Source organism: Mya arenaria, chromosome 5 (genome assembly GCF_026914265.1).
Source record: "Mya arenaria isolate MELC-2E11 chromosome 5, ASM2691426v1".
NCBI lineage: Eukaryota > Metazoa > Mollusca > Bivalvia > Myida > Myidae > Mya > Mya arenaria.
Window position 1 is genome coordinate 8502370 of NC_069126.1, and position 25162 is coordinate 8527531.

At 38.3% G+C, this 25162-nt stretch overlaps 2 protein-coding genes across 4 annotated transcripts in view; both read left to right on the top strand.

Moving 5' to 3' along the window:
* The first annotated feature begins 1425 nt into the window (after nucleotides 1-1425).
* Nucleotides 1426-6311, top strand: LOC128236101 (uncharacterized). 2 transcript variants are annotated; one of them, XM_052950955.1, is made up of 6 exons: nucleotides 1426-1592; nucleotides 3039-3121; nucleotides 3617-3751; nucleotides 4848-4926; nucleotides 5125-5202; nucleotides 5530-6311. In XM_052950955.1, the coding sequence occupies exons 2-6, from the start codon at nucleotides 3043-3045 to the stop codon at nucleotides 5960-5962; spliced, it is 804 nt and encodes a 267-aa protein (XP_052806915.1). In that variant the 5' UTR covers nucleotides 1426-1592; nucleotides 3039-3042; the 3' UTR covers nucleotides 5963-6311. The 2 variants fall into 2 exon arrangements, with proteins under 2 accessions (XP_052806915.1, XP_052806914.1); XM_052950954.1 differs by having other exon boundaries at nucleotides 1426-1567.
* Nucleotides 6312-15183: 8872 nt separating this feature from the next.
* The window catches only part of LOC128233978 (uncharacterized), a 66913-nt gene continuing 56934 nt past the window's right edge, over nucleotides 15184-25162 (top strand). Inside the window, exons 1-2 of one of the 2 annotated variants that reach the window (XM_052947889.1) lie at nucleotides 15184-15291; nucleotides 17620-17742. In XM_052947889.1, the coding sequence (XP_052803849.1) occupies nucleotides 17723-17742 (20 nt within the window). In that variant the 5' untranslated portion in view covers nucleotides 15184-15291; nucleotides 17620-17722. Of the gene's footprint in view, nucleotides 15292-17619; nucleotides 17743-22673; nucleotides 22822-25162 lie in introns of those variants that run through there. The other variant, XM_052947892.1, reaches the window with a different exon arrangement.

Genomic DNA, 25162 nt, shown 5'->3' on the forward strand with positions numbered 1-25162 from the left:
GCGTAACTGAGTGGCGCAACCTTTTAACATGCGCCCCTCCCTCAGAACCGAAAGTATATGGCATAAACTGTTTGCATCGGGATTTCGGGCTACTCTCTGAATAAATTTTGAACAGTTTGTATGAGGAAATGGTGCATTATAAGTGCATTTTATCACGTTTTCCTACTCCCATATTGATAAAAAAAAGTGAGCTTTGACGATTTTAGAGTGGGCTGGCGCCGAGTGCGACCCCCTCTATACCGCTAGTGGTACCAGAATGGCAACAAAGAAAATATAGTCCCGACAAACCACCAAACATAGAATATCACTGGTACTGACATGGGTGATCGTCACAGAGCTTGGACACAGTTTATTATGGCCATGCAGTCATTTGATATTATTTAAAAAGTAAAACACCACGGACTTATAAACCACCATGGTGGTAATGGATATGAAAATTTAAGCTCAACTGTAACGTTCACGTGTGTTTGTGTGTACAGGAACGGGTGGGCGTACGAGTGCGGGTGTGTGCGCGTGTAGGTGCGGGTGCGTGGGCACGTGCTTGTATGTACGTGCTTGTGTGTGTGTCCGTGCACGTCGTGTGCGTGCGCACGTGTGCGGGTTCGTGCGTGCGTACCTGTGTGTGTGCACAGATTTCAGATGGAATTTAAAGCTGCATTCTCACAGATTGAACTTTTTGACAATTTTTTTTTTGTCTTGGAACGAGCCAATTTTGGCGAAAATCCATGATAACCAGTATAATATAAAACTGCTGAAAAAATGGATAGCAGTTTTTTTAATATTTAAGTTCAAAAATTGATGTTTTATGCATCTTCTTAAACCGTTAGTTACAGTTTAAGCCATAAAATATTAATTTTCGAACAGAAATATGAAAATCTGCGATCTGATTTTTTTGTCAGCAATCTTTTATTATTGGTTTGCAGATATTTACGCAAAAATTTCCTCTTTCCAAGACAAAAAGTAAAAAAAGTTGTAAAAATGGTATATCTGTGAGAGTGCCGCTTTAAAGCACAAAAAACAAATAGCAAAACTTCATCTATTATAATGTTTAAGGTTATTAATTAAATATATTCATAACCAGTAGAAGCAATATCCATTCAAATCACACACAAAAATAAATGTTGGGTTTCACCAGGCCTCGACAAAAAATATCATTATAAACAATGGATTTATAAAATGACAGACTAATTTTTACATCGAATACCTTAAGATGAATTTAATTTCACAGATATGCACAAAAACAAACGAAATACAGCACGGCATTTAAGTGAACATGATCCTGGTTCTTTTTTCTTGAAACCACGTGACTTTGGTTTAAATCACCAAAATCAAATGACAATGTAATCAAATATTTAATTGTGTTTTAAATTGGCAATATTTGTCTAATGTATTATCTGCCAGTTAATTTTGGCGCGGAGTAAATGGGACTATTGTCGATAAAATCATAACGTATGTTTTCAAAATTTGAAGCTGATTTGATTGACATTTTTGTCGTTCCCAAAGAGAAATGGAAAACAGAATTATGAGTGTTGGAAATAGTGTGTTACCTGGTTCTTAATATATCGAGGTAAGGAGTTTGGAGAAATTTTAAGGTATGTACGGGGTATCATCATTATGGAAGCGTTTAACGTTTATACTGGTGATATGATCATGGATTAATGTGGACTTGTTTCGTGTGGACTTGAAGAGTTATACAGCGTCATCAAGTCAGACTTGTTTATAAGTATTTACTTATTAAAAACTGGATATGTTGACATACGTTTTGTCGACAAATCAGGTCAAACACGTTAACTCGATTTCACCAAAAAAATAAGTCGACCTCGCATGCGTTTCGCAACTTCTTTTTTCGATTAAAATGTAAGTCAACATGTCCACATTTTCTATGAACAAGTCAACTTATGTCTGGCTTCATGTAGTGCAATAACTCGTCTAATCGACATAGAGTAATACGACAAGACTAAATAAACATAACATCGGTGTATACGGTATACGCTTCCATACCATCATAGGAACAATCTATAATCGTTTTGAGTTTTAAAGTTCACTCTGAATCATGATTTGCACATCAGCAGGAACACCGAAGTCAGCCAAGGGACATAACTCCAGAAATGTTCCAAGCCGGAGATAGTACTTGCTACCCATACCACCACTTGCATATATATATAAAGTTATTTACCAAATTTCCATCTATTGCTGAACCAAGCAGCTAGTTGGATAAAAGTGGATGCCTTCCTGCCAGGCTAAAATAATAATAAAATATTGCTAAAAGCTTGTAATGTGCACAAGCGACTCCAATAGGGGTGGGGGTCACTCCCGGCGCCCTCACCCCCCCCCCCACCCCCCAAAAATCTTCCAAGTTTACTTTTTAATTTCGTTCGAAAAAGATAATGCACCATTTTCATTTTAGAAGTTGTTAAAATATTCTAAGGAAACACCAAAACCCGCTGCAAACACTAAAAACCAAATAAACTCCGAATCTGAGGGAGGGGCGCAAGTTTACTTCCCTCAGTTACGCCCTTTCCGACGTCAAAACCTAGATACGCCCCTGCCGAACATTGTTTAATCATTATTTGACAACAGTTGAAAGGCGATTTCTACAACGCATTTAAAGGGACTCATCAACAGATTTAATGTTGGCAACGACTGATTTTAAACTTTGCCGAAATTTGGTTATTTTACTTCATTTTTATGAACAAATACCAAACTACAACTAGCAGATACTTATATGGGGAGAATTTTTTGATTTTTATTTAATATAAAGCGTTACTAACGCTTTTCGGCAAAACAGCATTTTTATATTAAATGTTGAGATCATTATGAATAATACAGCTCTGATATATCATTGTTACAAGCATATTTTTCACATATAAAACGAACTATACTATACTTAGATTCTTCACGCTTTTAAACTTGAATGAGTCCCTTTAATTTGCTGCATAGAGAATATCAAAGTTGCTGGTTCCAACGTAAGCTATTCAATAATAAGACTTGGATGTTTCAAGTAACTCAATGGAAGTCTTGGTATATTTATTTTTCAGCACAATGAGTATTGGAGCCATGAATGTGTGCATTTGGACACTGTCGGTTGTATTCCTGCCAAAAACATTTGCTGCCAACCACAGTAAGATGATATAAAGTGTTAACTTACTTAGTGATTGATTGTTAATTTTGTCTCATGAATTTTGAATAGTATTTTGAATCTAGAACGCTCTGCGTAATATATAATGCTAGTGTTCGAAATTATATTTTGTCCAATCCCGGTATGGCATTAATGGTTTGATGCGCACAAAATGTCGCATAACCATTTATTTTAGTAAATACATACTAATTAGTCTTCAACCATTATCGGATGGTTAATTGAACTTAATTCGCATATTTGTGGTAATCTGACATATGTTACCCTTTTTACCTCTTAAGAAGTCACAAAGTTTTAAAAGTGTTCTTGCTGCCTATTTCGTCGTCGTATGATGCCTTCTTACCGTGCATTACGGTAACAAACATGCCTACAAGCCGCCTCCGCCGACAGTGAACACGAGCAGAGCGGTGACCTACACTGCGCACGTCGAATACTATAAGGCGTCACGTACCTTACTTTGACCTTTCATAATTTACTCAGCCACCTTGTCGCCGCCCGACGGTTCCACCGAGGGAGGCGGCCTACAGAGCGCGGACGTCGCCGCCATCGTCCTCGGCATCCTGCTACTGCTTCTCCTCGCTGCCACCGCCACCATCTGTTTCTTATACTACAAAGGTTTGCGGATGCTTTTCTAAGATAAAGAGTATTTATCGATCAAAATAAAATGTAGTAGAATGTGTTCATATAAAGTTAAAAGGTAATGGAAAATCATTGCTGTCAAACACCATACAGCGGCTACTTCGCTTTGCAGTATCTCTGCTCGTCAAGGGAGATCAATGCGTGGGAATCGATTAAAGTTTGAAGATTGAAAGTTATTAGTCAAGGCTCAAACATGTTTAATATGATAATGATAGAGGGTTAGGTGGAATATTCATATAATAATAATTAAAAAAATCAAAGATGGAGAATGAGACATAGTATATAATAATTGCAATGTTGTAAGAATCACAGGGGCAGGGTGCGTTGTTCCCCCATCATTATAAATAAGTCTGGGTGTTTTTTTTTTAAATGGGGGGGGGGGGGGGCGTGGTCAAAGGGATGTGTCAAAACAACGCACCCTGCCCCTGTGATCCGTATTTGTCATAATCTATTACGCAGTGACCTCCCCTGACAAGCAAAATAGTTTAATAATAATAAATAACATTCGGAACACGTCGGCCATGAGAGAGGTTCAAATGAATTAATAATTTGAATAATAGACATTCGGAGCTCCTCGGCCATTTTTGATCAAAAACAACCTCGGATGTATTTGGACGGTTTACATACTCAAAAAGAGGTACGTTTAAGTCCGATGCAAGTAGATCGCGTAGTAATTTTATTTAGCAGTTAAACTTTATGACTTTACTCTTGGAAATCTTAATTATGTTCGCAATAATATACTTCACCGACACTCAATTTAAACTCCAATTAATAAATACAATTCTAAAACACTACATTTCATCTATGATATAATTCAAAATTTTACGAACTACTTAAACTGATGTACCGGCATACATCCGAGGTTGTTTACGATAAACATGGCCGAGGAGTTCCGAATGTAATAAAAGATAGCTCAAGTGTAAGGAAAGTAACACTGCGTGGAGTTTTCAACCGTCCAACAGCTGAACGTGTTGCTCTCTCGTAGTCAACGCAAATGTTGACGATAATAGTGTACGAACATGAGCTCCGCCCCAACAATCTAAAGGTATGTGTATTCTCTCTTCCTCTACAGGCTACCTGGGCAGACACCCAGAGGAGCAGGCAACAGTCCAACCTGTGTTTCCAGATATCTTCACCACCACGCCAGCAAGGCAAGTATAATTCGGGCTTTCCGTGTGTACATGACTGTGTATATGGTGTATGGGGTATTTTGTGTCTCGCAGCGAGATTTTGATTATCATCATCATCATTATCATCATCATCATTATCATCATCATCATCATCATCATCTTGATCATCTTCATCGTCATCATCAATCGTCAATATCAATTTGTTTCTTTTGATTTCAGTTTGCGACGAATTAGCACGAAGGCGATCGCTAAGGCGCGGGTACGACACCTTATGAAGGCTGACTCAGAGCCGATTTTGTAAGTTTATGAGTTTATGAAGGGTCTGAGAACATGACAGAGAATTGCGTTCCATGGCCTGCATATGGTATATAATTAACAGGTCGAGTTAGTAGATTATTTTATATGTTGTGTTCGACCACACGTAGAACTTTTAGGGTATAAATGGCTTGTTTAAACTGAAAAAAAACTTTCCTAAGCTTTTCATTCATGGAAACTGTTATTAATATAAAGCGCGATTTTTATAGCCACCAGTAAATATGCATTCAAGTTTAAAATACACATACTTATATTTCGTTGTAGTTTGAACTAGACCAACGCAGGTAATTTCGTGCCATTACATTTCAGTTACATGGACGAAGATATCTACTACCCGCCAAATTCCCGGCCACTCCCAACAAACAACGTAAAAGCCGCCCCGTTTCCGGAGATTTCCAGCGCTATCACTAAGCAAGGCCACCATCGAACCGGTCGCCGGACCCATAATCGTAGTTTTCCCGGCGTCCATCACGGCCGCAGGAAGCAAGGCGGTCACGGTGGTCATGGCAGAAACGATTTGAAACACCAGCACCATCGCCACCACCACTACAGGCGGCATACCAAAATAGTTCACGATTTCCGGCAGGAGTCTCCTCCACTTCCAGTCCTTGAGGAACGACGGGCGGCAGAGATCGAGGAGGACATTGTGGTGATTCCGGACACCGCGCGGCCACTTTGTATCACAACGCACTACGGTGCAAGAACCCCATACATGGGGGAGGATCTATCAAAAACTATATAGCCTTGTTGTTTACTATTTTTAACGTATTTTTTATTTATTTATTTATTTATTTTTAAGTATACACGTACCAGTTTTGTTTAGAATGGGTGAATGTTGATTTTATATAATATAGCAGTTTTGTTTGTGTATGTTGAAATTATATATACATGTAAATGTATATGTAACAGTTGTGTTGGTCAACTTAGTGTTTGTAGTATACATTCATGTACCCATTTTATTTATTTTAAGTAATATTTAAATATATACATGTATTAAGTGTTGATTTATTCATTTTATTACATTTATTTAGTTTTCAATGTAAACTGTATTATATCTATTTATGATATGTAATTTATTTGGTTAACTGATAAAAAAGCAAACAAGAGCATATGTGTCCGTAATATCTCTTGGCTAGAACTTTTAAACGAAGTATATTTAAAAAAAAACAACGAATATATCATTTGAAGAAGGAAGGAAAACTTTACATAAATGCAATCTCTCAGGTATTTTCTATTGCTCTCGGAGCCAACATCGTACATGCACGGGCACTGTAAGACCGCATATAAATCTCATTCCGCTTATAGCTCACATGCGCGGCACTATTAGGCATATAGCTCACGGGCCTGGCACTATTAGGCATACAGCTCACATGCGCGACACTATTAGGCATATAGCTCACGTGCGCGGCACTATTAGGCATATAGATCACGTGCGCGGCACTATAAGGCATACAGCTCACGTGCGCGGCACTATTAGGCATACAGCTCACGTGCGCGGCACTATTAGGCATACAGCTCACGTGCGCGGCACTATTAGGCATATAGCTCACATGCCTGGCACTATTAGGCATATAGCTCACGTGCGCGGCACTATTAGGCATACAGCTCACGTGCGCGGCACTATTAGGCATACAGCTCACGTGCCTGGCACTATTAGGCATACAGCTCACGTGCGCGGCACTATTAGGCATATAGCTCACGTGCCTGGCACTATTAGGCATACAGCTCACGTGCGCGGCACTATTAGGCATACAGCTCACGTGCGCGGCACTATAAGGCATACAGCTCACGTGCGCGGCACTATTAGGCATACAGCTCACGTGCGCGGCACTATTAGGCATATAGCACACGTGAGCTATATGCAAACGGTATACCTATGCCTTGATTCCGCATAAAGCTTAATTAGTTTTAAAGGGACTCTCTCATTTTTTTGGACTAAAAATTTGTTTTCCCCAGTATTGCATCTGTAAAGACCTATTCTAGCATTATTTTTGATATAAAAAATATTTTGGTTCTAGTGGATTGATAACATCAGATGATAATGTCAACCAACTAATCACGCAACAACGAAATTGCCCAATGCCGTTAATAACACAACTGATAATTGTGGTATTCAAAGAGGATATTTGAGCAAATATCAACATTTGGTGAAGGGTCCCAACTTTCAGTACCTTAGCTTAAACGCTCCTAATAATTTGCCACACTTTATTTTGTACTAAAAAAGTAAAAAGAAAGTTCATTTTACAAATCATAAGTGAGTTCCATTAATATGTTTAACTGATACTATTACATTTTTACAAAGACTTTTATGAAAGTTTGATTTTAAAGAAATGTATGATTACCAACCAAGCCTTCACAAGTGACAGAAGTACACATGGGGTGTAGGGACAAGGTTTGACAAATGTCAAAAGTATACATGTGAGATAAGAGACAAGCCTCCACAAATGACAGGGGTATACATGGGGGTGAGGGATAAGCATCGACAAATGACAGAAGTATACATGGGGGTGAGGAATAAGCATCGACAAATGACAGGGGTATACATGGGGGTGAGGGATAAGCATCGACAAATGGCAGGGGTATACATGGGGGTGAGGGATAAGCATCGACAAATGACAGGGGTATACATGGGGGTGAGGGATAAGAATCGACAAATGACAGGGGTATACATGGGGTTGAGGGATAAGCATCGACAAATGACAGGAGTATACATGGAGGTGAGTGATAAGCATCGACAAATGACAGGAGTATACATGGGGGTGAGGAATAAGCATCGACAAATGACAGAAGTATACATGGGGTGAGGAATAAGCATCGACAAATGACAGAAGTATACATGGGGATGAGGGACAAGCATCGAAAAATCACAGAAGTATACATGGGGGTGAGGGATAAGCATCGACAGATGACAGGGGTATACATGGGGTTGAGGAATAAGCATCGACAAATGACAGGAGTATACATGGGGGTGAGGGATAAGCATCGACAAATGACAGAAGTATACATGGGAATGAGGGATAAGCATCGACAAATGACAGGAGTATACATGGGGTTGAGGAATAAGCATCGACAAATGACAGGGGTATACATGGGGGTGAGGGATAAGCATCGACAAATGACAGAAGTATACATGGGGGTGAGGGATAAGCATCGACAAATGACAGAAGTATACATGGGGATGAGGGATAAGCATCGACAAATGACAGAAGTATACATGGGGATGAGGGATAAGCATCGACAAATGACAGGAGTATACATGGGGTGTGAATGACAAGCATCGACAAATGACAGAAGTATACATGGGGGTGAGGGATAAGCATCGACAAATGACAGAAGTATACATGGGGGTGAGGAATAAGCATCGACAAATGACAGGGGTATACATGGGGTTGAGGGATAAGCATCGACAAATGACAGGAGTATACATGGAGGTGAGGGATAAGCATCGACAAATGACAGGAGTATACATGCGGGTGAGGAATAAGCATCGACAAATGACAGAAGTATACATGGGGATGAGGGACAAGCATCGAAAAATCACAGAAGTATACATGGGGGTGAGGGATAAGCATCGACAAATGACAGGGGTATACATGGGGTTGAGAAATAAGCATCGACAAATGACAGAAGTATACATGGGGGTGAGGGATAAGCATCGACAAATGACAGAAGTATACATGGGGGTGAGAAATAAGCATCGACAAATGACAGAAGTATACATGGGGGTGAGGGATAAGCATCGACAAATGACAGGGGTATACATGGGGTTGAGGAATAAGCATCGACAAATGACAGAAGTATACATGGGGGTGAGGGATAAGCATCGACAAATGACAGAAGTATACATGGGGGTGAGAAATAAGCATCGACAAATGACAGAAGTATACATGGGGGTGAGGGATAAGCATCGACAAATGACAGGAGTATACATGGGGGTGAGGAATAAGCTTCGACAAATGACAGAAGTATACATGGGGTTGAGGAATAAGCATCGACAAATGACAGAAGTATACATGGGGGTGAGGGATAAGCATCGACAAATGACAGAAGTATACATGGGGGTGAGAAATAAGCATCGACAAATGACAGAAGTATACATGGGGGTGAGGGATAAGTATCGACAAATGACAGGAGTATACATGGGGGTGAGGAATAAGCATCGACAATTGACAGAAGTATACATGGGTGTGAGGGATAAGCATCGACAAATAACAGAAGTATACAGGGGGGGTGAGGGATAAGCATCGACAAATGACAGAAGTACACATGGGGGTGAGGGATAAGCATCGACAAATGACAGAAGTATACATAGGGGTGAGGGATAAGCATCGACAAATGGCATAAGTATACATGGGGGTGAGGAATAAGCATCGACAAATGACAGGAGTATACATGGGGGTGAGGGATTAGCATCGACATATGACAGGGGTATACATGGGGGTGAGGGATAAGCATCGACAAATGACATAAGTATACATGGGGTTGAGGGATTAGCATCGACAAATGACAGGGGTATACATGGGGTTGAGGGATAAGCATCGACAAATGACAGGAGTATACATGGGGGGAAGGAATAAGAATCGACAAATGACAGGAGTATACATGGGGGTGAGGGATAAGCATCGACAAATGACAGAAGTATACATGGGGGTGAGGGATAAGCATCGACAAATGACATAAGTATACATGGGGGTGAGGGATAAGCATCGACAAATGACAGGAGTATACATGGGGGTGAGGAATAAGCATCGACAAATGACATAAGTATACATGGGGGTGAGGGATAAGCATCGACAAATGACAGAAGTATACATGGGGGTGAGGGATAAGCATCGACAAATGACAGGAGTATACATGGGGGTGAGGAATAAGCATCGACAAATGACATAAGTATACATGGGGGTGAGGGATAAGCATCGACAAATGACAGGGGTATACATGGGGTGAGGAATAAGCATCGACAAATGACAGGAGTATACATGGGGTTGAGGAATAAGCATCGACACATGACAGGCGTATACATAGGGGTGAGGGATAGGCATCGACAAATGACAGGGGTATACATGGGGGTGAGGGATACGCATCGACAAATGACAGGGGTATACATGGGGGTGAGGGATTTGCATCGACAAATGACAGGCGTATACATGGGTGTGAGGAATAAGCATCGACAAATGACAGAAGTATACATGGGGTGAGGGAAATGCTTTGAAAGATGGCAGAAGTATACATGGGGGTGAGGGACAAGCTTCGAAAAATGATAGAAGTATACATGGGGGTGAGGGACAAGCATCGAAAAATGACAGGAGTATACATGGGGGTGAGGGACAAACTTCGAAAAATGACAGGAGTATACATGGGGGTGAGGAATAAGCATCGACAAATGACAGGGGTATACATGGGGGTGAGGAATAAGCATCGACAAATGACAGGAGTATACATGGGGTTGAGGGATAAGCATCGACAAATGACAGGGGTATACATGGGGGTGAGGGATAAGCATCGACAAATGACAGGAGTATACATGGGGGAAGGAATAAGCGTCGACAAATGACAGAAGTATACATGGGGTTGAGGGATAAGCATCGACAAATGACAGGAGTATACATGGGGGTGAGGAATAAGCATCGACAAATGACAGAAGTATACATGGGGGTGAGGGATAAGCATCGACAAATGACAGAAGTATACAGGGGGGGGGGATAAGCATCGACAAATGACAGAAGTATACATGGGGGTGAGGGATAAGCATCGACAAATGACAGAAGTATACATAGGGGTGAGGGATAAGCATCGACAAATGGCATAAGTATACATGGGGGTGAGGAATAAGCATCGACAAATGACAGGAGTATACATGGGGGTGAGGGATAAGCATCGACAAATGACAGGGGTATACATGGGGGTGAGGGATAAGCATCGACAAATGACATAAGTATACATGGGGTTGAGGGATTAGCATCGACAAATGACAGGGGTATACATGGGGTTGAGGGATAAGCATCGACAAATGACAGGAGTATACATGAGGGGAAGGAATAAGAATCGACAAATGACAGGAGTATACATGGGGGTGAGGGATAAGCATCGACAAATGACAGAAGTATACATGGGGGTGAGGGATAAGCATCGACAAATGACATAAGTATACATGGGGGTGAGGGATAAGCATCGACAAATGACAGGAGTATACATGGGGGTGAGGAATAAGCATCGACAAATGACAGAAGTATACATGGGGGTGAGGGATAAGCATCGACAAATGATAGGGGTATACATGGGGGTGAGGAATAAGCATCGACAAATGACAGGAGTATACATGGGGGTGAGGAATAAGCATCGACACATGACAGGCGTATACATAGGGGTGAGGGATAGGCATCGACAAATGACAGGGGTATACATGGGGGTGAGGGATACGCATCGACAAATGACACGGGTATACATGGGGGGAGGGATTTGCATCGACAAATGACAGGCGTATACATGGGTGTGAGGAATAAGCATCGACAAATGACAGAAGTATACATGGGGTGAGGGAAATGCTTTGAAAGATGGCAGAAGTATACATGGGGGTGAGGGACAAGCTTCGAAAAATGATAGAAGTATACATGGGGGTGAGGGACAAGCATCGAAAAATGACAGGAGTATACATGGGGGTGAGGGACAAACTTCGAAAAATGACAGGAGTATACATGGGGGTGAGGAATAAGCATCGACAAATGACAGGGGTATACATGGGGGTGAGGAATAAGCATCGACAAATGACGGGAGTATACATGGGGTTGAGGGATAAGCATCGACAAATGACAGGGGTATACATGGGGGTGAGGGATAAGCATCGACAAATGACAGGAGTATACATGGGGGAAGGAATAAGCGTCGACAAATGACAGAAGTATACATGGGGGTGAGGAATAAGCATCGACAAATGACAGGAGTATACATGGGGTTGAGGAATAAGCATCGACACATGACAGGCGTATACATGGGGGTGAGGGATAGGCATCGACAAATGACAGGGGTATACATGGGGGTGAGGGATACGCATCGACAAATGACAGGGGTATACATGGGGGTGAGGGATTTGCATCGACAAATGACAGGCGTATACATGGGTGTGAGGAATAAGCATCGACAAATGACAGAAGTATACATGGGGTGAGGGAAATGCTTTGAAAGATGGCAGAAGTATACATGGGGGTGAGGGACAAGCTTCGAAAAATGATATAAGTATACATGGGGGTGAGGGACAAGCATCGAAAAATGACAGGAGTATACATGGGGGTGAGGGACAAACTTCGAAAAATGACAGGAGTATACATGGGGGTGAGGAATAAGCATCGACAAATGACAGGGGTATACATGGGGGTGAGGAATAAGCATCGACAAATGACAGGAGTATACATGGGGTTGAGGGATAAGCATCGACAAATGACAAGAGTATACATGGGGGTGAGGGATAAGCATCGACAAATGACAGGGGTATACATGGGGGTGAGGGATAAGCATCGACAAATGACATAAGTATACATGGGGTTGAGGGATTAGCATCGACAAATGACAGGGGTATACATGGGGTTGAGGGATAAGCATCGACAAATGACAGGAGTATACATGAGGGGAAGGAATAAGAATCGACAAATGACAGGAGTATACATGGGGGTGAGGGATAAGCATCGACAAATGACAGAAGTATACATGGGGGTGAGGGATAAGCATCGACAAATGACATAAGTATACATGGGGGTGAGGGATAAGCATCGACAAATGACAGGAGTATACATGGGGGTGAGGAATAAGCATCGACAAATGACAGAAGTATACATGGGGGTGAGGGATAAGCATCGACAAATGACAGGGGTATACATGGGGGTGAGGAATAAGCATCGACAAATGACAGGAGTATACATGGGGGTGAGGAATAAGCATCGACACATGACAGGCGTATACATAGGGGTGAGGGATACGCATCGACAAATGACAGGGGTATACATGGGGGGAGGGATTTGCATCGACAAATGACAGGCGTATACATGGGTGTGAGGAATAAGCATCGACAAATGACAGAAGTATACATGGGGTGAGGGAAATGCTTTGAAAGATGGCAGAAGTATACATGGGGGTGAGGGACAAGCTTCGAAAAATGATAGAAGTATACATGGGGGTGAGGGACAAGCATCGAAAAATGACAGGAGTATACATGGGGGTGAGGGACAAACTTCGAAAAATGACAGGAGTATACATGGGGGTGAGGAATAAGCATCGACAAATGACAGGGGTATACATGGGGGTGACGAATAAGCATCGACAAATGACAGGAGCATACATGGGGTTGAGAGATAAGCATCGACAAATGACAGGGGTATACATGGGGGTGAGGGATAAGCATCGACAAATGACAGGAGTATACATGGGGGAAGGAATAAGCGTCGACAAATGACAGAAGTATACATGGGGTGAGGGATAAGCATCGACAAATGACAGGAGTATACATGGGGGTGAGGAATAAGCATCGTCAAATGACAGAAGTATACATGGGGGTGAGGGATAAGCATCGACAAATGACAGGCGTATACATGCGGATGAGGAATAAGCATCGACAAATGACAGGCGTATACATGGGGGTGAGGGACAAGCTTCCAAAGACGACAGAAGTATACATCTGGGTGAGGGACAAGCTTCGAAAAATGATAGAAGTATACATGTGGATGAGGGAAAAGCTTCGAAAGATGACAGAAGTATACATGGGGGTGAGGGACAAGCATCGAAAAATGACAGGAGTATACATGGGGTTGAGGGATAAGCATCGACAAATGACAGGGGTATACATGGGGGTGAGGGATAAGCATCGACAAATGACAGGAGTATACATGGGGGGAAGGAATAAGCATGGGGTGTGAGGGACAAGCTTCGAAAAATGACAGAAGTTTACATGAGGTGTAAGGGACAAGCTTCGAAAAATGATAGAAGTATACATGGGGTGTAAGTGACAAGCTTCGAAAAATGATAGAAGTATACATGGGGTGTAAGGGACAAGCTTCGAAAAATGATAGAAGTATACATGGGGTGTAAGTGACAAGCTTCGAAAAATGACAGAAGTTTACATGGGGTGTAAGTGACAAGCTTCGAAAAATGATAGAAGTTTACATGGGGGTGAGGGACAAGCTTCGAAAAATGACAGAAGTTTACATGGGGTGTGAGGGACAAGCTTCGAAAAATGACAGAAGTATACATGGGGTGTGAGGGACAAGCATTGACAAATGACAGAAGTTTACATGGGGTGTGAGGGACAAGCTACGAAAAATGACAGAAGTTTACATGGGGGTGAGGGACAAGCCTCGGCAGATAATAAACGTTAACACGGGATTAAAATTGGGATTAAGAGACAAGCTTCGACAAATGACAGAAACGTACATAGGAGCGAGGGACCAGCCTCGGCAAATGATAGACGTTTACATTGGAGTTGATGGACAAGCCCCGACAAATGACAGAAATATACATGTGGTGGAGGGACTAGACCTCGATTAGTGACAGAAGCATACATGGGGGGGGGGGCTCGAATCGAATATTGTTAGAAGTAAACATGGAAAACATGGAAGATTAGGCACGCCTCGTTAAATGAAAGATGCTTATAGAAGAATAAAATGCAAAATGAATGGATTTTTCATTTTGAGGTAAACCACACCTCAATTTTACATTAAGGCTTTTGTTCTAATCTACATTTTAAACATTTATTTTTCTACAATTATGGGGCTTGTGTAAAGAGGTATCTACAAACCTGCAAACTATGATATAGTCTCTACTGTTACCAATCTATTAAATTTAAAAGCTGTACTAGTGAGATTTAATAAAAAGTTTTACCACTGTTGTCTGCAGATTAAATATAATGTCCGATCGATTGGTTGTGAACATTTAATTCGATATTTTAAAAATCACGTGACTCATAGTCGGTACCGTTCTGTTTTCTTCGTTATTTTCAATAATCCTAAAATGGAAGAAAACAGAATCACAGCTGAAATTCTTTGTTTGTAATAGTTGCTTAAAAAGTACATGATTGCAGTCATATTGGTAAGTTCTGAAATATTCCCAACCAAAATTTGATTCCAGTGTCCTCTCCATCTGGTTATATAGTTACCAGTGGACGAAATCAAAACGATTTAGATTCGGAAAATCAGACAGAAAAATGATGACTTAAAGTGAAAGCTGACCGGTATATGGATGGTAATGCATAGATTTTCAAGTGCAGTGACAGAATTACTTTAACTCTGGCCCTTTGTAAAGTCTAAACAATATGCTATATGATTTTCAGAGGCACTGTCACATGTAGCTACAATAATGAGCGATCAGGGATACTCTTTTTATTATTTAGACATTTCTTATGTATCCCTGTAACGCTACAACTCTCTACCATTTAACAACGGGCGAAATGATATACTGTAATAATATGCATTGATGTTGAATAATAATGACAAAGTTGTTCAATTTTTATCCGACAGTGATCTAAACTTCATTAAATTGGTCATTAGAGTTGTTATTTTCACATTACTATATTATGGGTCACGAATACCGTTATACATGTACACAACCAGTCAGATTTGTCCCAGATTCACCGATATCGGGATACTTGATAAACAATCGACACTTGTACATGTTTTATGATAACTTAGCATGTTTTTTGGGCATACTGACATAACTTAATATGTGTTTAATAGTAGGCAATAATATTTTCGTAGAAAATTGAATTTAAAACGGAGATAATTTAAAATTGTGGCCGCGAGGATTCTCTGCGCAAGGACCACTTGCTACTTTTTGCAGGGATGGTGGACGTCACGAGTCTGCCATATTAAACAAATCGTCAAAAGGCTCGTTGACGGCCATTTAGGTGGACTACTGTCACATGTAAATGCTCCCTGACAGATCACTCGTCCCACGTCCAGCACAGTGCACAGGCGCAAGTCACATAATCAAAATTCGGCCTTTATATATGTTTATTAAGATATCTTATAATAGTATATAGCCCATATAGAACATTAAAAAAGGTTTGTGTCAAGTACCAGTGGCACAGTGGTTTGATGACAAAGGTGACATTAAGGTCACAATAATTAATTTCAACTAGCCAAAATTATATTTTATACATACTTGAACATGTATATCATCAAAATAATACATTGCCATAAACATAAAACGAGATTTGACAAAATTCAAAAATACCCTATACTGTAATATGAAACAAGTGAAGAAGGTTCGCCCGGCGAAAATGTAAACAAAGACCAATTCTCGTTGAAAATTATAACTTCTTTTTAAGCTACAAACAAAATACCTGGCTCATAGTTGCATTCTTGTCGAGAGAAACAGTATACAACGAAAATGCTTCAAAATGCGAATTATCACAAGCCCTAGCCAGACATTTTTCTGTCAAAATGACGTAGTACCTGATTCGCCTTAATCGATTTGCGAAATTGGCTGAAGGACGGGAAACATCGGAAGAGCGCTGAGTGTTCCGATGGTTCCCGCCCTTCGGCTGCTTTCGCTAAAAATGTAGATTGCTATTCAATTTGGATGAATAATTGCACAAGAAGTTAGCTGTCAGCTTGCAAGTTTGTACCGTAGACTCTATTCCAAGCAAATGTACATCATGGACATTTTTTTCTCTATTTTTTAAATGGCAGATCCTTCACGTTCAAATTGTTTTGTCACCATTTTGGGCCATTTATTCTAAGTTTAAGCATATTACGTCTACTAAAATTTATAAAAAGAAGCTTAATTATCTTTATATATGTTATTTCATATAAGTTCCTTACAATAATGAGTTTATGTTTTTTTTTTCATTCCTTTAACTTACAAAACATTCTATTCCAAGCAAATGTACATCATGGACATTTTTTTTCTATTTTTTAAATGGCAGATCCTTCACGTTCAAATTGTTTTGTCACCATTTTGGGCCATTTATTCTAAGTTTAAGCATATTACGTCTACTAAAATTTATAAAAAGAAGCTTAATTATCTTTATATATGTTATTTCATATAAGTTCCTTACAATAATGAGTTTATGTTTTTTTTTCATTCCTTTAACTTTCAAAACATAATGGTATATACATGAAGGGCACATGCAGTTTACTTAGGCAAAATTGTTGTCTGTGTCTTTAGATTTGTTAACTGAATTTGATAGAAGAGGTTAGATGTTTAGGGATAAGAGGTTAGATGTTTAGGGATCAGAAGAATCCCTTTTGAACGTCTATATTTTTAGACTACATAGACTCCTGTCCAGAAAACGTTGACTTTTGGGTTACAGTCAAAAAGTTCTCATCTACTCTTATCACCTTGAATATCGGTCGTCTCTTAAGATCTTAAAATAAGCGGAGTTGAAATTGCATCTTTGTTGTTATTTTTTTTCAGAAAATAATGAATAACGACCAATAGACCATTGAACATGGCGATGAGACAGAGGGTTGATATGATCAAAATGAACAAACGTCTCTGAGAGCAATTTGAATTTACCATGGCCAGTTGTGCTAGGAGGTAGGTATTGTTGTTATAATGAACCCCCTCCAGTGAATCCCCTTCAGTAAACCCCCTTTAATAACCCCCCTACAGTATACCCCTTCAATAAACCCATTCAGTATACCTCTTCAGGAACCCCCCTTGAATAAAGCCCCATCAGAAACCCCCACTCAAAAAATCCCCTTCAGTAAACCCCCTTCCAGTAAATCCCCCTCTGTCATCCATTCAGTACCCCCCCCCCCCCCCCCCCACCTTAATCCACTAGTGATGCTCGTGCAATTACAATGAGCTTTAGTTTATGGAATTTCGTTGTGAAATACCATCTTCTGCTGAAAAAGAAGAAGAGATTTGATTTATGCCATGATTGACTTGCGTTGATACGGTTTCTCACTGGGAAGAGGAAATAAATCCGTCCTTTTGTGAAACCATTGTGTATGGTTCAAATAAGTTCCTGATATAAATTGTGCTATAAAATATTCCTGTTATGAATAAAGATACATGTATAACAAACATAAGTTTTGAATGATAAACCTTTTACAACTTACTAAATAATGCATTTATGGAAAATATTAATTACCGATAACAAGATAATGTAACTGTGTATTTAATAGCTGAAATCGCACAAATATCAAGTGAATGGTACATGTAAGTCTTCAAAGATTTACAGTGATCAACTATCATCTCACAAGAAAGAACCATTATTTTTGCTATTTATTCATTATTTTCTGTAATTTAAATCAATTGTATTAATTGTGGTACATCTTATTTGGGAGAAAGAGTGCATCTTCAAATTATTCTTGCCTGATTGTGTTCTTCCTTTAAAGTCAATTTTTTTTAAGAAAAAAAGTGAAGTATTGTGATAGCCTTGGTGTCATTGTGCAAAAAAAAATCAAACTTGGTAATACATGTAACTCTCAAAAAGAGTTCAAGGTATTCACATGAAACTTGGTACACATTTTGGCAGGGACAATACACACATATGGCTGGCCTTCAAAAAGTATGGCTTTAATCATTTTTGAGTTATGCCCCTTTTCATATGAAGAATAAATGGACAAGCATTTGAATCAACCTGCTGTGCTCTTGTTAAAATTGTATGGTACAAGCGGCAAAAAACTGAGCTTTTTAGATTCTCCTTCAGGTCAACAGTCATCGCAATCAGACTTTTGGATAAACAAGTCTGAATCTTAATACTTAAGTGCTTGCCATAAAACAATTGCTGTATAAAATTCAGAATTTAAGAACGCCCAGAAAGCATTTTACCATTGCAGGGCTTGCAGGCTTGTGCCAATTTTGACCACATGATCGATAAAACCATAGGTCAAAATTGTGAAAGGCAATTGCTTCCAAATAATTTTATGCCAACTAGAATTGTTTTGTATTTTGACACATGCTTCTTTATGTTTAGCAAAAAGCTGTCATCAAAATTAGACTTTTAGAAGGAAAAACCTGACTTCTTACACTTGTGCTTCACATTAAAAAGAAATCAACAAGCCGTGCTGTATAAAATTTAAATTTGTGTAAGCTTAGAAAACAGTTGACCAGTGAGTGGCTGGTGCAAGCTTAGAATATTTTTGACCAGTGAAGGGCATGTGCAAGCTTAGAAAACATTTGACCAGTGTAGGGCTTGTAAAAAAGACAGCGATATTATTCATTTATTACTTTCATGGACATGGTGAAAACAGTTTGAATTGAAGTTTGTGCTATGAGCAAGTGTGTCCTGATATATTATACTTGGAAGCACTTTGAAAAGTCAGAAGATATAATTGAGAGCCGTCCTGAGATTGTGGCCCGCCGACTTCCTTCCTGTTATAATGGCTTTCACTTTCACGTGACTTGTATACTGTTGCAGCGCTATTGTTTAGAACATGAAATGAGCTGTGTATAGTCACTCCTTGGTTTTACTCTTTAGACGTTTGGACATGCAATGGTAAAACTTGAAGCCGTTTAAATGTAGAAATCATTGTTTTGATATTAATTTAGGCCATGCAAAATTGATTCTATGTTTAACGTCATTGTGCTGGTAGATTATAGTAAAAAAACAATAACACCCCCCCCCCCCCCCCCCACAAAAGAAAACAACAACAAAAAACACATAAACAAAACTTGTTACTTTATATGCTCATTGTATTTTACTTCAGTTTGATTCAAATTTGAAGCTAGGACTCTAAAGGGTGTCTCAATGGCCAGTTTTGTTATAGCAGCGGCCTTGCTGATAATGGCTTCAGCCCTTCGCCTTTCACTAGACAATTACATCCCTGATAGTGAGACTTTTTCTAGATGCATGGACCTTTGAATGCTTTCTTCATTGTTTTCATTGGTGAAATCCGCTATTACCAAAGGCATTTGTGTTTAAGAGTTTAAGATTTGTTTTATGGCATTTTGTTTGTTTTTTTCTTGCCAGAGAGACATGTTTTTAAATTTAATCCTGACGCTTAACATAGAATGGATTTGGTATGGCCTAATGTAGATGTTGGAGTTGATTCTTTTAAAAATAATATTGATATTTTACTGAAAAAACACTGTGAAGTTTTAGGACCTCCATTGTGATCCACTTGAAACATTGTTAAAATTAGAGCAATGTAAAGGAAGATGAAAGCCATTGTAATCCAGCTATTGCTATTAATCTGGCATTCTTATACAATAGGCCCTTAACAGGTATTGGTAGCATCTTTTGACTACACAACTTTCAAATAACCCCATGTACAAACTACATTGTAAATAATACAGCTTATGAACTGTGACACATAGAAATAGGTAATATGATGTAAGCTTAGAGTTTTAGCCAGGTTTTAAAAAGAGCAGGGTGCTGCAGAAAAGGACAGGGTGATAGGGGAGAAAACAGCACATTGTGTTTGGCGATGAAGCACTTAAACATAATGAATCTGACAGAAAATGTTAGGAATTCTGTTTAATTAAAGAAGTAATAGATTTCAAATGCCAAACATTCAAAGTTCATTCAATGAAGGCAGAATGGTGCCAATGCTGGTCTCCATAAGGACAGAAGGGTGCTATCAAAAAAGGACGGGGTGCAGCACCCTTCCATATCTCTTTCACTAAAACCCTTAGCTTGAAATATGATGTCATAGTTGACTGTGACTTAATACTTAGGACGGAGCCCATGGAACAGTGTAACATGTTTTTATGGTCAATGGTACTTTTAAGTTAGTGTACAATGCTGTTGTATGAATAATATGTTTGAGATGATGCACATTTCTATTAATAATTCAAACATAATATTATATGGGACTGGCAAAGCCTGAAAGGTGCTCGAGTCCTCAACTTATTTAGGTTACAATCCATAGTCAGTATACAGTATTTTGTATGAAAGTAGAAGGCATAATAGTCGTGGTACAGATAGCCATTTCTCGAACAACCACCTGTTCGAAAGATCACAGTTTTACTGTATAAGTAATAGAGAGAATATAAAGATGGAAGAGCAAAGCGAGGCTTCTTAGTTATTAAAATATTACACGATATGTTCGTACTAGCTGACTTAGATTATAACTTAGTTTAAATTTGTTTAACAATGATTGTGAAACAAGTTTTTACAATATCAATCATTCTCGTTGGCATGATGTTATGCGAGATAATGATGTTGTGTTGTGGGGGAAACCGGAGTACCCGGAGGAAACCCACTTGTCTGGCTTGGTGACCACTAACCAAACTCACATGCACCCAAGCCTGGAATCGAACCCGGGTGGCCTAGGTGAGAAGCAAGTGCGCTGTAACCGGACAACCTATTATTATTAAAGATTATCACTTGTTTTCGCCTGAAGGTCATAACCAAAAAATGATTTATGTTGGTTAAGTTGTAAATTTTAAGTTTTTAACAATTTATTACGGTATTTATTGAAGGCTTAATATAAAAAATAATAGATTTCGTTGCTGGAAGTTTTTGTCCTGCTTTAATAAAATTTGTTACAACTTATAAAAAGTTGATATACATGTACTTGCAATTCCTAGTCCTTTTGTTTTTAGCTCTACTGGCCAAAGGCCAGAAGAGCTTATGCGATGGTAATGTGTACTTATATGTGCGTCCGTGCATCTGTAAACAATTCATGTTAACACGATACAGCCTTCAGTTTTGATTGTATCTCGATGGAACTTGTACAGTATCTACATATCCATTAGAGCTCGGTTCCTTTCAAAAAGCAGCCAGATCCGCCCATGCATGCCTAGATTATGGGCCTTGATAGTAAAAAAAATCAGTATGTCATTAAACAATTGCTCGTTAACACGATACAGTCTTCAGTTTTGATTGTATCTTGATGAAACTTGTACAGTATTTGGATATCCATTAGAGCTGGGTTCCTTTTGAAAACCAGCTAGATCTGCCCATGCATGACTAGATTATGGGCCTTGAAATGATTAGATTATGGGCCTTGATAGTACAAAAAAATGATATTGTGTAATAAATGCTTGCGAACATGATACAGTCTTTAGTTTTGAGTATTCAGATACCCATATAATAAGGGGTTGGTTCTTTTCGAAAACAGTGATGTTGACCACACAAACCCAGCCAGTAGCGCCTTTTGGGCCTCTAGTTTACATTTCTATTCAGCATAATTTATAATGTACTGAAGTTATTACTTTTTTGAATGTTTTTTTTTTCTATGTAATATAGCTCATGTCTGTTTTACAGCTACCATTCATTACATCACAAACAAATTCAATATGAAAGTTTACATCCCACATGTTAAGTGATATAAGATGTTATCTGTTCTAAATTAAGCCAATCTACTTAGTCTAATATATTGTATGCCTGAAGTTAATATTACAGGGAAATTAAATTGGTATAACTAAGTGTCATGTTTTCTAGAGGTCAATTAAAGCTTATTGTATATATATATGTAAGAGTTTCTGAAAATGAATTAATTGAACTATTTGATAAACAAACATGGGTTTTAATGAAGAACACTAAGCGTCTGTACATGTGCATTATATATAAGAGGTTGGGATTTGTGGAATAAACATTGAAAATAATAAAATATATGATATACAGTCCTAATATTGGTCACCTTGGATATATTGTGATATATTTATATATATTTATGTATATAATTAATAAAATTATATACATTAGGAACTGACAAAAAGGTAAAAATTTAAGTGACACTCTTATTCAAAATCAATACATATACATGTATAACAAACATCAATTTTGACTGATAAACCTTGAACTACTTACTAAATATATAATGCATTTATGGAAATTATTTAATACTGATAACAAGTTTGTAACTGTGTATTAAATAGCAGAAAACGCACAATATTAAATGATTGGTGAATGCTAAAAGATTTACTGTGATCTACTACAGTCTCATAAGGTAGAAAAAACGTGTTTTATGCACATTTCTTTCAAATTAAAATTTGATTAATTGTGGTAAATCTTATTTGGTAGTAAGACTGCATCTTTAAAGAAATTAATTGACTGAGGTGAGTTTCTTGGACCGGGCTTACGAACAGCCAAGGATAAAAACTGCAAATCTTCATTTCAAATGGTTGAGTTTTGACGATGAAATTTACTAAATTTTAAAACTTTTTGAAATTGTGCAATTATTTACTTTTTTGATTGTTTGTAATTAAATAAATATACTTTTTATAAGCCTGAGTCCAGACTCAGACTGGATGCTGTTCCTAAACATGGCCCCAGGTCTTTGATACTTAAACAAAGGGAGGTAAACCTTGTGTGACAAAACATACATAATTTGTAGTGCATTTCTCATGTTTTCGTGTTTTGTTTGTTTGAAATTTGTTCTTTCCAAATATTGAGAATATTTATTGATACAGACTACAATTTTAATAAATTCTACTTAGGACTTTCCTTATCATATAAAACTGTTATTGCTAGAGCTTCAGCCACAATCGATAGAGGTATTGTATGTTAACAAAGACATCTTAGACCTGCTGATAAATAAAGCATGCCATCTCTTTGAAGGAAGATACTAGCTAACAGATAAGAAAACAAGTCGGAATGGATTTCTGATTAAAAATTGTCTGCAATGTTGTTTAAAAAATATTTGAAATATTTTATGTTTTAATGCCTCACAGGCAGAGTGAATAGGGTTTTAGCCTGGTTTTAAAAAGGGCTGCAGAAAAAGGACAGGGTGCTTTATAAAGGGAGAAAAGGGCTGCCCATTATATTTGAAGATGAAGAATTTGAACATAATGAATTTGAAAGAAAATGTGAGAATTCTGTAAAATTTAAGTAATAAAGGATTTCAAATGCGAAAAAATCCAAATTTGTATGTAGTTATATTCGTCGTACAATTTTAGTTCAGATTAAAGGAAATTTTTCATTATCATAAGCGTTTCATGCTATGAAGGCAGGAGGGATCCATGCTGGTCTCTATGAGGGCAGAAGGGTGCGACCGAAAAAGAACAGGGTGCAGCACCCTTCCATTTCTCTTTAGCTAAAACCCTTTAAAAGCACATTTAATTGTATACTTTGGTATTATTACAAATCATCATTTCTTTTTTCACTGCTCGAATTTGAGGGCTCCCTTACAGCTTCCATTCAGAATTTGAAATTGGATGTTTAAACATCTTTGCCTTCAATATTTGGCCTACAACTAATTATAATCTTCTCACATTTCACATTAATTTGCAGCTAAAACGAGCCAGTTACATAAAGCTGTATTCAAATAAACCATTTTAATTCAAGAATTTTTGAAAACATGGCCTGAAATATAGCATTATCACCAATTTTGTATGATTTAAACTTCAAAGTACTCACAAACTTTCAAGGTTTCTGTTTTGGAAGTTTCAGCCCATTTCCAGGGAGGAATATATACTTTCTTTTTCATAGTTGTGGCCTTAAAATTATTTTTCGGTTACCTTTTTTTTAATTCATGTTACATAGTTGTACATAACGAATTGTTATAAAGAAAAACACAATTAACATATTTTCTTGAGGCAAAAAACGAACCTCTAACTGCAGTATATTATAATCTGGATGAAAAAAAAACAACTTTTATTACAACAGGGAAATATGAATGCTAAGAAAACTTAAACTTTATGGAATGAATTTGCACTTAAAAAAACTGTTGCAAAAGCTTGATTTCCATGAAAATGCAGCAAAGTGCATTAACTGTATGGGGAAATCATCATAGTCTGTGTTACTTCATTTCATTTTCTCTTATCTTCGCTTGCATTTATCATAACAACAATCATGATTGTATCATCATATGTTGCAAGAATATACATGCTTTACATTTTCGTTGGTGCATACAGCTTGGCCTAAAGGGACTTATTCAAAGATTTCACGTTAACAACATTTTTTAATATTTTTTTTTAGAATTTGAGTTATTTTACTTATATTTACGAATAAACACTAAACAGCAACATGCTGATACTTGTTTGAAGATAATTTTGTAAAACCAAGCGTAAGAGCAAAAAATGGCATTTTATGTCATTTTTTTTTTTTTATCTTATTAGA